The 14,063-nt window shown below is 42.0% G+C and overlaps 1 protein-coding gene across 1 annotated transcript in view; it reads right to left on the minus strand.

The window, feature by feature from the left end:
- Positions 1-1,074: 1,074 nt before the first annotated feature.
- LOC124273221 (kinase D-interacting substrate of 220 kDa B-like) overlaps positions 1,075-14,063 on the minus strand; it is a 45,157-nt gene continuing 32,168 nt past the window's right edge. Inside the window, exons 17-24 of the mRNA XM_046708466.1 lie at positions 13,297-13,445; positions 12,616-12,872; positions 11,164-11,601; positions 10,178-10,388; positions 5,657-5,819; positions 5,059-5,246; positions 3,674-3,996; positions 1,075-3,051 (exon numbers count right to left, since the gene is read on the minus strand). Of these exons, the coding sequence (XP_046564422.1) occupies positions 1,708-3,051; positions 3,674-3,996; positions 5,059-5,246; positions 5,657-5,819; positions 10,178-10,388; positions 11,164-11,601; positions 12,616-12,872; positions 13,297-13,445 (3,073 nt within the window). The 3' untranslated portion in view covers positions 1,075-1,707. The remainder of the gene's footprint in view (positions 3,052-3,673; positions 3,997-5,058; positions 5,247-5,656; positions 5,820-10,177; positions 10,389-11,163; positions 11,602-12,615; positions 12,873-13,296; positions 13,446-14,063) is intronic.

Genomic DNA, 14,063 nt, shown 5'->3' on the forward strand with positions numbered 1-14,063 from the left:
TCATTTTAAGACAATGTTTTTTCTTTGTAAAGTTCCCTGGATATTTACTAAATGCTGAACACAGAGCAATCTATTGTTAAAAGGAAACAATGGACAACAAAGGGTAGAAAAACAACCATTTCAACAGCTCAATATGGATAAGTATAGGATAAAAAATCTAATTAAAATGGAATTCAAATGAAAAAGCACGAACAAAATGTATAAACATATAATAATGCTTGATGCAAATAAAACTGATGTCAATATATTACTAGGCATGATAGAGATAACAAGTGACTAACAAACAAAATCTCTTGAATTTTGACCGCCTCCGTGGTGTAGTGGTTAGAGCATCCGCCCGGAGAGCGGAAGGTCGCGGGTTCGATCCCCGACCGCGTAATACCAAAAGACGTTAAAATATGGTACTTGTTGGTCCCTGCCTGGCGCTCGGCATTAATGGGTACAACAAGGACTGGTCGGCTTGGAGTCAGTATAATGTGTCTGAGTGGGGTATTCATGCTTCACTGCGGCATGGTATCTCAGTGAGCTAGCACTATAAAACCAGCTTCAGTCTGGGCTAGTACAAGCAGCCGCACATACACATAAACACGCATGCCCGTCGTCATATGAGCAAAATATTCTCAAGCATGACATTAAACCCAATTTCACCTCACCTCACCTCTTTGAATTTTGAAACACAAAAACATTATGCAATAAAAATTTAAAACAATTTCATACAGTAACACAACTATTTAAACAAATGTTAAGAGAACTGAAATATGTTGAGATTGTATCAACTTTGACAGAAAAAAACGAACACATTTCATATGTTATTACCAGTAGTATACTGATACTTCATGTGTACCACTAACACTTTGTGTGTTCTCATTTTTATGGTTTGTGGGCAGAATAATATTAGAATAGACATAAAAACACTTTTGGGGTTGAGAATATAACTGATAAATTGTCTTTAGTGTAAGTTGGCCTAAAAAAAAGGCTAAAACTGTGAGCATTATTGTGTTATATTTGTAGTACAGCTGTTGCTGTAGTAGTGTTGATAGCTCTTAAGATTAAATAACAGAGGGATTTAGATGGTAAACACAGCAAGTAATTTTATGAAAAAACAAATTTGAAAAATATATTTTACAGCAGAATATTTCAGACTTCCACAGGAGACATTATATTGATGAGATCAAGCAATACAATGAAATTGCATCACAATCATTTGCAGACTGTTAGGACATCATCAGCATAATCAGTTACCATGACATTACAATGAAAGAATTTTCACTGAATGACATACTGGACCTGGTTAGAGGTACTGTTTATACTATAGACACTGTTCATTGCTGTTTACAAACTGAAATGTCGGAAGAAAGATTTTAGATGATCTTAGAATCTCATCCATGTGTCTTCCAAGCTTAAATACATAAAGACTTGTTGATAAATGTATACTCAAGATATTTGCAATTTGTAACAATTTAACTAAATTTCAAGCAAATCCTGTGTAAGGCAAAAACACTGAGACTTGAACTCAAAAGAATTGTAAGCACTAACATAATAAGATCTAGGATAGAAGTAAACATCTGGTTAATGTTCAAACAGAATACACAATACAGATCCTACAGAACCATGAAGGCACTGAATCCATTAAAGATACACAAGTCATGTTTCAGGAGATAATCATGATATTGGAAGTTGCCATAGGAACCTTTCCTACAGCTGTTCTCACACAAAGGATTCTTTGTCCTCGTCAGGCTTAATTCTGTCAGGATGAGAGACACTTTTAACAATACAAGATCCAGGAGACATCTCCACAGGTACTTCAGATGGGAGGGACTCCAAACTCTTCTTTGTTTTGACTTGTTCTGATGCTGGTGGTGAAGTACGGAAATACTGAATAACACTGTCCTCAAACGACCGTTTCCTGTGTTCTGGGCGACGGGATGGGGCTGTCGGACTTCCCATGGTGTTGTCTGAGGAATCCTCAGATTCGATGCAGAAAGTGGCAACGCGGGGCTCTGACAGGGTAGATTCTTCATGATCAGAATCAGACTTTGATTTGTGCTTTGAGGTATCACTTTGTAAGAGATGGCTCTCGAGTGGAGGACCTCCTTCAACCGACGATGACCAAGCTGTTGCTCCTTCAATATCATTATCTGTAGGTATGGGTATGAGAGGGACCCTGTCAGTTTCGGTACTGTAGCCCATAGGATGTTCCAAAACTTGAATGAATGGTTTTGCAAGCTTCTCCAAGCTGGAAGACAGTGTATGTACATGTTCGTGCTCATGGTTAGGTTGGTGGACATCATCTTTTTTGTCAGTCACTGGATACAACCTCTCACCACCCATGGCTCCCTCTACAGATCTGTCAATGGAAGATGGAGTCTCTATTGTAGCAGTGAAAGTCTGGGAGGTGTCTCTCCTGGAGTTGTCTATACTGTAACCAGCAGATTCCTCAGACATGGATCTGTTGTACTGAATTGGACAATCTTCCCCCTCATTTCTCTGGTCCATCTCTTCAACATCTGATGTCTCCTCTGTAAATTCTTCCAAAGCTTCTCTCAACATGGCTGTCTCATAGCTCAGTTGCTGTACAATACTGTCTGTACGTTTGAAGCGTCCCCTACGCATGATTTCTGCCTCTGAGTGAGCGTTACGATCTGGCATTGATGTGGAGCTATCTCTGCTTCTACTAGATGCTGCAAACTTTTTACTGGAATCCCCAAGGTTTGGTGCTGACTCTCTCCTGCCCGTGTACTTGCTGTTTAAAGAACTGCTGTCTACTCCACGGACATCGTTGCTGGTGTTGCTAGAAGCTACTGATGCTTCTGAATCTATCAAAGACAAGATGGCCACTTTGAAAAGCTGCCAGTCTCCAAACTTCATGCCCATGACTTTGCCCAACTCATCCATATCACAGTTGGCAAGAACTAGACCACTGATGTTGTTGTCGCGGATACTGTCGATGTATATCGGAAGCATCTGCTGGTTGACCCCTTGCAGCTTATGGAGCAGGTTGCACACAGAGTCTACGTCAAGGTGACTCAAACAAACATCTTTTGGAAGGTCCTGAAATACAATTGGTTTAATGTTGAGTTAACGCAGCTTTGAACAATATTTCAGTTACATCATGGCATTGACAGAATGATATCAGACAAAACTCTAAAGCTTGGTATTGTAAAGGCAAACTTAGAAAGTTTATCTGGGATTCAAACCCACAACCTTAGGTTTCATTCAAGGGATGCAACAGTTTGAGGGTCGGGGGGGTAATGGTACCACTTGGGCCACTTGCTGTTGCAATACTATTATACAGTTGAATGCAAGTGATGCAATATTATTGCAGTTTTGTCGTTAACCATATACCAGGGAACAAGATTTTTGGTTTACATATTCTTTAGTGAAGATACCTAGTCAGAAGGTTGGAAAAAGGATAAGAAGAGACATTTTTCTCTCCAAAATGTTGCAAAACAACTAAGCTTGTCTCAATAAACATGTTTTCTTGCAGTTGGCTTTGGCAGTGCTTATCATCAGTTTCTTTTATCTTCATATTTTGTTGGTTTTGCTGAATCTGTAAACCAATACAGAAAAGGTCCCCCTTCCCTGACTTGACAGTCCATCATCCTCAACTACGACCCCCTACCCCCTCATCACAATAACCAGTCCCGCTGCTGATGCACAGCACAATACTTACATGAAAGAAGACCTGTGGCTGTGATCTTGAGTTCTGCGCTGGAGGGTTCACCATGCCTTGATTCATCTGACTTGGATGGGCCATATACTGCATCGGCATCATACCCTGCATCCCCATTGGTCCATACTGCATCATGTGACCAGGCATCATACCAGTGAAGGAGGTAGCAGACGGAACTCTCTGCTGTAGACCAAGAAAGCTCCCTCTGGTGGGCAGAGTGGAGTCGCTATCTCGCACTCCCAGCAAGGGAGCAGATGAAGCAGGGGGATACACAGGACCCAGACCGAACTCTGTCCTCTGCATGTCGGCATTGTGTTGCATCTCTAAAGAGAAGGAGGTTTTTAGTATTAGTTCTATTGCTTGTTTGACTTTTTACAGTTTAACCCTGCTCTCAGGCAGATTTCAACTATATGATGGCAGCCTGTAAATAATTGAATCTGGACAAGTGAGTGAGTGAGTGAGTGAGTGAGTGAGTGAGTGAGTGAGTGAGTGAGTGAGTGAGTGAGTGAGTGAGTGAGTGAGTGAGTGAGTGAGTGAGTGAGTGAGTGAGTGAGTGAGTGAGTGAGTGAGTGAGTGAGTGAGTGAGTGAGTGAGTGAGTTTGGTTTTACACCGCTTTAAGCAATAATCCAGCAATATCACTGCGGGGGACACCAGAAATGAGCTTCACATATTGTACCCATGTGGGGAATCAAACCCAGGTCTTCGGCGTGACGAGCGGACACTTTAACCATCAGGCTACCCCACCGCCCCGAATCTGGGCGAGACCTGTGGTTGATATTGTGAGCAATGGTCCATGCCACTGGGGTACGTTAAGAAGCAATACAGAAGTCACCTTGCCTGACCACTTTATCCATTTAGGCACCTCTTAAGACAAGCATACGTTGTAGAGAATCAGTTCTAATCAGAAATCACCATGGGGTTCAATTTCATAATATATAGAATTCATAAATCATTAGCCCCTTTTCACTGGTAAATGAATTGAACCATTCTGACATGTGGTTCCCCAAACAGCATCAAACAGTATTGTTTATATAATTGTATTATATCATACCACTCACAACACTATGTAGGGCGGAATGACACAAAGCAACCCAGTTATCAAACCTGACCACACAGCTTATCGAGTCTTGCGAGAAGCATAGATTGTAAATGTGAAACCAATGGCCAAAATATAATTCACACTGTCATCTGTTATTAAACCCTCTGCACCACCTTATCAGACATCACCCGGGCTTCCTGTATACATATACATGTAGAGCACTGGTTGACTTGTTTCAAGTACTGGTAGCTTCAAAACAGTGTGAATAAGAAAGACGTAAGTTCAAACCCATATGTCTTGTGTTTCAACGAATCACTAACTTCCTAATGCCTATCAAAGACCTACCTCTAATGAGTTTTCGAAGGTAAGGGTCAAGGTTGATTGTACAGGGGAGAAACTTCCTCAGGTCACCAACGTTAAGAAGGGGTGTGTTTCCCGACTTGCTGGCTAAAAACGCTTCCAGCTTGCGAACATTTCTGTCTATCTCTACGAGAGGATCAATATCCTTTGAAGCAGGAACTCTTGGTGCAATTCTAAAAAATAAAATACGCTTGATACATGTGATGCACAGGAATCCCCAAAGTAATACAAATAACAGAATGGGGCTCTAGGAGCCTAGTCTACCTAATGAATCCCTCAAAGAGAAAAGCCTTGAGTGCTGAGTAACTATTCTGAAACAGAAAGTCTACAGATACAACAACTTGATACTGGGGACTTGTTCTGACCAAAATCTTAGGACTTGCAAGAGGTACTGCCAGTTTATTTTGTCCTGAATTCTCAACAAGGAGACAAGTACAGTGTATTCATGACACCTTAAGAGGAGACTAGCAATGTACATGGGATCTATATTGCATGGAAATATCCCTATGGGAGACAAGCAAATGGTACTCTGGACCTCTAACGGGCATGGACAAGAACTAGATGAAGGCTAGAGGACACTGACTTCTGGTAGACAGAGTGCAGGGACTGGGATCTGTCGAGACAGTCGCTCTCCTCGAAGTAGTAGATGATCCAGGAGACACGGTATGGCCACTGTTCAATGATGTTGATCCATGCCATCAGACGATGCCAGTTGAAGTCGATGTTGTATGCCCGCAGGAGTCGCGCTGGAGACAGAATGTAATTTTTATGATAAAATTATTATTTTTATACTTATCCTGACTCATGATTATTGCTTATCTCCCTTCTCCTTCGACGGTCAAGTGGAAACCTTGAATCCTATTCAAATTCACTGAAGCGTCCGTACAATCACTCACCCTGAGTTACCTCCCTTATTCCCGCCAAAACCGGTCCCACGTGACCTGAGACTAGCTCTTATCACTCACTCCGTAATATGCCCGCATTACAACTTACTATGATGCTGAGAATGGGGACGGTCGGGAGGGTGGTGGGTCAGCCACCTAACAGGATTCACTGTGGCTGTCTATATATAGTCCGAACGCTTGCCCCCTGTAAAATCCTGTTGTTGCCTTCCCTTGTGAATTCGTCATATAGGGGGACCACCTACTCTTAATTGATTAAGAGAAGTAAATCTTATAGATTTCCGTGGTTTTAGATAATCTAGTATTTTAGATATTCCAAACGATCCATATGTTAAGGTAAGGACTATTACCGAAACTGGTATCGCAACCAATAAGTTAAGTAAGGACTATTACTTAACAAGGTTTATATCACTCATGTTCTGACTTCTCAAGTAAGTCAGGTGGGCATGGACTCTCTGCTGGTGGCAATGGGACAGTTGCCTAGCGTCTACAAGTCAGCGTGATTTGGGTGAGTTCTCAATGTCTGGTTGGATTTGTGAGTTGTTGAGCCACTACTAGTGGTCCGAACTGGTGAATGCCTGATACATCCTCTGTCGCAATATCTCATTGATAGTGATTAGCAAACACCGTGTCAGACCTCCAAAAACAGCCTTCCATGATTGATGATAACGAGCAATTCCCATGTAGTGCGAGTGTTGATGCTAATGCTTTTATTTCGTGTGGATTGCATGCTGTAGGCAGCGGTAATCCTGCTGTTTTGTAGGCTCTCAAAATAACTGCTCTAATCCAAAAGGATATTGTGGTTCATGAGACCTCAATCGATGTAGCAGGTGATAATGGGATGAAGAGACGTTTAAACTTTCTCCTTCTTATCGTAGTTCGTTGTAAGTAGATTCTTAAAGCTCTTACTGGACATAAGGATAAATCCTCTCTGTCTTGATGTCCAAGGACTGACATCAGTGCTGGTACATGAAATTGACGATCTGGTTGACGAGGAAGTTGATTTTTTGCTATGAAATCCCATCTCAGTCCTAAATGGACTGCTGCATGCTCTCCTGTGTCGAACCTCGTTCGTGCGAAGTCAAGAGCATGTATTTCCAACATTCTAGCTGCTGTAGCTAAGGCAAGGAGAAATATCGTTTTTTGAGTGAATAACTCAAAAGTTGCGTCTTGTAAAGGCTCATAATCCTCACTTGTGAGATGTTGTAGCACTATATTGAGGTCCCATGCTGGAGCTCTAAATTTCCGTTGTTGATCCTCTAGTTTAAACGATCTCAATAATGCTACTAGTTCAGGAACTTTGGCGAGTTTAACTCCCGAGTTCATGGTAATCACAGAACTGATTGCTGCTAAGTATGTTGAAAGTGTTGATCCTTTCAAATGTTTGGTTGATCTGAGATGGCAGAGATATTCTGCAACTTGCGGATGTGTTGCTTCTGCTGCCGTGGATCGTTTGCTTGTAGCAAATTGATCAAAATTCCTCCATTTATCATCATACAGATTACGGGTTGAACGTCTTAAGGCCAGTGTAACTGCCTTAGCAGCTCTCGTGGAATAACCTCTTTTCTTCAAACAGTGCGTGATACGCTCCATATGTGTAGTCTGAGATTTGCAGGATTGCCATGCAGTTGTTTTGTGTGATGATGAATCAGTAGGTTTGGCCAATCTGGAAGTTTTGTATTCGCTCCCCTAATAAGCTTATTAGGTCTGGAAACCATGTTCTCGCTGGCCAGTAAGACGCGACCAAAATCAGTTGTAGGATTTTGGTCTGAGCAATCTTGTGTAGAACCTGTGGTAGTAGTATCGGTGGAGAAAATGCGTACGCATTTAGACCTTCCCATGATATGGTGAGGGCGTCTGTCGCCCATGCTTGTGGATCTGGTACGAGACAAACGTTACAATCTGATGATTGAATCGTGTTGCAAAGAGGTCTATGAGAGGGCAACCGTGTTCTCTCGTTATCAGTAGAAATGCTTCCGGGTGTAATTTCCATTCTGTAGGTGATGGTCTCATCGGTCTGGATAAGGCGTCTGCTAGGACGTTTTTCACTCCTGGAATGTGACAAGCTCTTATCCACAGATTGAAGTTGTCTACTACATTGAATAGTTGAAATGTTAGTCTTAGTAGAGGAGCTGACTTTGTTGATCCTTGTAGGTTTAAATAAAACGCTACTGTTAAGTTGTCTGTGTGTATCATGAGATAACTGCCTTGCATTCTAGTTGATTTATGTGTAATTTCTTTTCGATTGGTGACCAAACTCCTGAGGCTACTCTGTCGTTGAAGTGCGCACCCCATCCTTGTAGGGATGCATCTACATACAGATGTAGTCTGTATACCGGCTCTTTCAAATAAGTTCCGTTGCAAACGTTCAACTTGTTAATCCACCACATTAGGTATTCCTTCAAGTGTTGAGGAATGCTTATGGGTTGTAGATTTTCCAGATGTGGTGTTAAGAACCGCTGAATTGGACGTAGTTGTAACCTTCCTCTGTGAGTTAGGGATTGAGCTGACGTTAGGAGGCCCAATAATTTCTGCCACTCTCTTATCAAGGCGGTGTGTAGACATTTCTGTATATTCTCCCATCGTTCCTGTGGGAGTACAAAACTACAAAATCCAGATCTACCGGTGTATTCGTTGAACCAGTCAGGTTCGCGAAAGGTTGATTTATATCTCTCTGCTGATGCATTGAAACTCTCTGTTGTTGAGTGTTCGCGAACCCTCCACCCGACTGAGGGTTTGCGAACCCTACATTTTGATGTTGAGGGTTCGTGAACCCTCCATTTTGATGAGGATTCGCGTCAGATGAAAAATCTCTTTCTGTCTGTACTGCAACAGTTGTCTGATTTGATACACTTTTCGTAGTTCTCTTAGAAGTTAAATGATCAGTAGACGTAGTCTGTGATGTTTGAGACGATCTATTCTGATTGTCTGTAGAAGGGTTCATGAACCCTGATGTCGTAGAAGGGTTTATAACCCCTGACGATGTGCTGGGAGGGTAGTATTCGATGATCTACGCTGGGATGAATGTTTCTTCCTCGACAACAATGATGATTTTGACGTATGTTGTTGCGAACCTGAGTTCGCTAACTCTCTCGGAGTACTAGTAGATGTAGTCTGAGATGAAGTCAAGATGATCTGCGGTTCTAAAACCGGTGGTGATCTGTTGAGTCGAGATATGGCATTTTCAAATGTCATAGGTGTATCTGATGATCTAGTAGATATAGACCATGTAGATCTCGTATTTTTTGAGTTTGCAGACAATCTAGACGATCGTTTCTTCCTCGCTAGGCATTGTAGTTCAGTCTCCTCTGTCGTAGGTGATTTTTTCTTGGAAGTAGACTGCGTAGCTGTTGCTGAAAGCGTGACAGAAACGGGAGAAATCCCTGGGAAATTCTCCTTATTGTGTTGGGACATTTTAGTACCAGTTGTAAGAGAACTACCCCTTACCGCTGACTTGTTTACAAGATGTTGTTTATCTATAGTCCTGCGTAAGCAGGCTGATAAATATTTAGTAAATAATTGTGTTGATAAATTAATGCAATATTGGCACCGTGAATCAAAAGAACAAGTATGAAGGCAACAAGAGGAGCAAACAGGATGTGGATCGAACGCAGATAGTCTCAATCTGCATTGCTGACATGCCACCATTGAACAACACCTCACCTGCAACGAAGTGAAATACGTCACTTTAGTAGAATTTTACATAATAATATACATATGGATACAACTAATATGGATCTAAATACAATCTGCGGCCACAATTTATTATATAAGGCCGAAATGAAAGGATATCTGCCGCAAATAGGATCCGTAAGGACCGCCCGACCGTCGGCGAGGGCGATGAAGGAGAGAGTGATAAGAGCTAGTCTCAGGTCACGTGGGATGGGTTTTGGCGGAATAAGGGAGGTAACTCAGGGTGAGTGATTGTATGGACGCTTCAGTGAATTTGAATAGGATTCAAGGTTTCCACTTGACAGTCAAAGGAGAAGGGAGATAAGCAATAATCATGAGTCAGGATAAGGAAAAATAATTATTACTGTTACTGAATAACATCTCTACACTCAGCACATGTTACCATGGTTACCAGAGGAAATCATAATGCTGAGATAACTGAGAGCATTCACATAAAGCCCCAGTATTTCAATTCATGAACACTTTAAGTTTGTTCAGATGCTGTTCTTCCAATGCTAATACTTCCATACCTGTGACAGCAACTATGTTCATCAGTCTCCTCATACTTCGAGGATTGATGTCGCTGAAGTAGTCATTCTTCACCACCTGAGAGGAAAGGTCGAAGGATGACGTGTTGACCCCTCCTTGGGACCCGGTCAGACTCCCGAACTTGGCAGATTTGCTTCTCTTCCTGGGATACTTGGAAGACTCACTTGATGTGGACAAAATGGACTCCTGGTGCTGAAACAGACCCAACATTATGCAGCATGTGTTCACACCATGTCTGCTGAAAGGAGGCATAAGATTTACAATTAATGCACTTAAACAATAATGTGCCTGTAGATATGTGTGTTGCTGCCTCTGCTTGTCTGGACTCGATTTGATAGAGTTGGCCCCCTGAGATACCAAGCCAAAGTTAAACACAGATACCTACTCAGACACTAGCTACTCCTGCTAATGCAAGCTAACAACAAGTACCATCTTTGAACATAAGTATCACGTGGCCATGTGATCGTACCACTGACCTCTCACTCTCTAGGCACCATGGGGCTGGATTAGTGAGCCAAGAAAGTACATTGGATGATGTGCCCTGGATTGTGTCTTAGTTCAACAAAAAGTCATTACCATGGACTTACTTTGACCTACCAAGAACCTGGCTAGCTATTCTGGAAACGTTAATAGCGCTACAAACTTCTTAAGTCCATTCTTAACACACACACTGACTGACTGACTGACTGAGTTTGGTTTTACGCCGCTTTTAGCAATATTCCAGCAACATCACGGCGGGGGACACCAGAAATGGGCTTCACACATTGTACGAATGTGGGGATTCGAACCCGGGTCTATGGCGTGACGAGCCAACGCTTTAACCACTAGGCTACCCCGCTTTAACCACTGACTACAATCAAAGTTAAGAATTCTTAGGACTACGAACATTTCGAGAGAGGGCCCTGACACTTAGCCCTAAGTTTTCAGTAAGAATTCTAGGCTACCACTGTAGTCAAACGCTACCCACCTTGTACAGTTTGCCTGGTGACTCTGCTTGATTCTCTTGAGAAGAACTACTTGGCCCAACTGATTCCTGTCTCTGAACTCTCACACCCTGACTCTGAAGGTAAAACGGCAGGTGTACCACATTCCGCAGGTAATCAAACCCATTGACGTTGGTGTCCAGGAACGTTGACCTCAGATTCTGCTCAATGCCCTTGATGATGATATGTGGATCCACAGCCAGGATGGTGATGAACGGAGCATTGTCATCAGAGAACAGCGCTTTGACAATGTCGAGGACCTGTAGAACCTTATCCTGCTCACAGCTGTCCAGACCATCAACAATGACCACCAGACGGGTCTGCCGCTTGGTAAAGTTGTCCATGCAGTTGACCATGCGAGACATCAGGTCCACCTCCAGCTTCAGCTGCTGCATGAAGCCGTCCATCTTCAGTATCTCCAGCTACACAGAGAAAGTTATCATTTCTGATCCTAGAATTGAGTTTAAAGTTCTTGTCCTCGCATACCAGTGCCTTAGTGATGTTGCGCCATCCTATTTGTGTGAACTTGTGAGCCAGTATAATCCAACCAGAACTCTCAGATCCCAGTCCCAAATTCTGTGCACAGTGCCCAGATACAGACTAAAATGATTTGGATTCAGATCATTTGCCTACCAATCAGCTGTTCTATGGAATTCTCTGCCTGAAGATCTCAAAACAGCCCCAAGCCTGCACTCCTTCAAAACTCTCCTCAAAACGTTTTTATTTAAGAAGTACTTTGTCTAGACTCTCACCCAAATAACTTTACTTGTAGCGCCATGAGCATACCAGCTGGCGTGGAGATTGGCGCATTACAAATTCACTCATTATTATTATTATTATTATCCAGTAGTTGTTTGACTAGCATTCTAGGTGTTGGTAACTCAATAAGGTATGTATGCTTTCATTGTATTTGACAGATATATTCATCCATCTGTATCTGATTATGGTTATTGTGGTCATTTGTGCAATAAATCTTGTGAACACTATTGATATCTTACAATATAACTGATAATACTTAATTTTAAGTTGTTCTAACGTTATAGTTCAGTGAACACTGTTTTATGCTGCAGTCAGCAACATGCACAAAATGGCTGAGAGCATGGGCAATAATCAGAAACATCCAATTCAACAGCTGATCACATGAGACACACAATCAGCCATGCATTGTAATAACTTGCATGTTGGACCAGTACCAAATGATAACATTATATGGATGACCAGCTTCTTTATTACAGTGAGAGCAATGTTTCGGTGTAGCTTGATTAATGTGTTAGAACCTACACCGAAATGTCACTCTCAATTTCATAAAGAAGCTGTTTATCCATATATTGTTACTCTTCCTAAGTTATGACCAGCAGGAGTTGCTGAGGACCTATTCTGACCTGAAATTCCAACAGGGGCAACAAAAACAGAAGATCACAACGAAACATCCTTACATTATCAGCTGCTTTGAGGACCCGCTTCTTCTGGGAGATGAGCAGGGCCATCGTAGCCTGGGCAATGGTGTAGATGTTGCTGATGAGGGTGAGCCCAATGATTGACACAATCGAAATGAGAACAGCATTGACAGCTGTGTTGTTGGAGATCTTGTAGACAACAATCATTGCTATACCCACTGCCACCACCAGCAGGAAGATGATGACAAAGATGAAGTTTGGGATACAACAGATGGACTTGAACCTGCCCTTGGAAGCTGCACAGGACAGAGTTTGTGTGAACTTTAGAAATAAAAATGTCTGTTATGTGTTATTCGATTAATGACCCCATCTGCAACTAGTCATAACGACACAATGATCAGATGCTACATTTTTGCATAAAATCAAAACAATGGAAAATGGCTTGAAATAGCCTAGCACTCAGCATAACCAGGAATCTTAGATGTATTAGATCTGAGAAATACTTTTAACAATGGCATGTATTGATAGTCAAAAGTACTTTTGGAAAGATGTCAGTCCATCTTCTCAGGTTCACTCTTTGATTAATGCAATGTTTCCACAACTCGCATTTGCAGTGAGTAATTATGTAATTATTATGACAATCAAAAAATCAAATCCATATAACCATCACGTGCAAGTAACTAAAGACTCAGAATGGGTGACTATGAGTAATTCACTTACGATCAGTCCGAGGTTTGAAGACACGGAAAAGTCGGGCCACCAGGATACCATACTCGTTCTCTACAGCCTCACACAGAGTTGCTATCATGGCCGCCAGGGACTTCTCTCCTCCCACACTTGTCAGTCGGGTGCATTCCGAAAACAGAAACCTGTGTGATGGAAGAAAATTGATCATTTAGCAAAGAGTTCCCCATACAGTGCTTACATTAACCCACAAGGTACAGACACATAAAGATCTAGGTTAGAATTGGTCTTCAGCACCCCATGCTTGTCTAAAGAGGCAACTTACAAGATTAGGTGGTCAGACTCACTAACTTGGTTGATGCACGTCATTGTATCATAAGGGACCATTCATTAGTTATGGTAAGGGGGTTGTGATTTTTATGGAGAAGCATGCACAATGTGAATGACTCCCCCTAAAATTTATGTACAAAGTAAGTGACCCCCACCCCATGCATGTCATGTACAAAATCAATGACCCTCCCCCTCCCATAATTATTAAGCATAATTTTTAAAGTACAAAATTACTGACACCCCCCTTGTACACTTGTACAAAATTTATGACATCACACCCCCCAGAACAAAATGGGTGCTCACCCCTAAAATCCTCATCACTCCCCCTGGTCATAAATTATGAATGGTCCCTCATTATGTCGTTTTCTGCTCATGATGTCAATCACTGAATTGCCTGGTCCAGACTTGATTATTTACAGACTGTCATCATATAGCTGCAGCATTAAACAAACAAACAAACAAATAAAAGGTAA

Source organism: Haliotis rubra, unplaced genomic scaffold (assembly GCF_003918875.1).
Source record: "Haliotis rubra isolate DU_JTF1 unplaced genomic scaffold, ASM391887v1 Scf1, whole genome shotgun sequence".
Classification (NCBI taxonomy): domain Eukaryota; kingdom Metazoa; phylum Mollusca; class Gastropoda; order Lepetellida; family Haliotidae; genus Haliotis; species Haliotis rubra.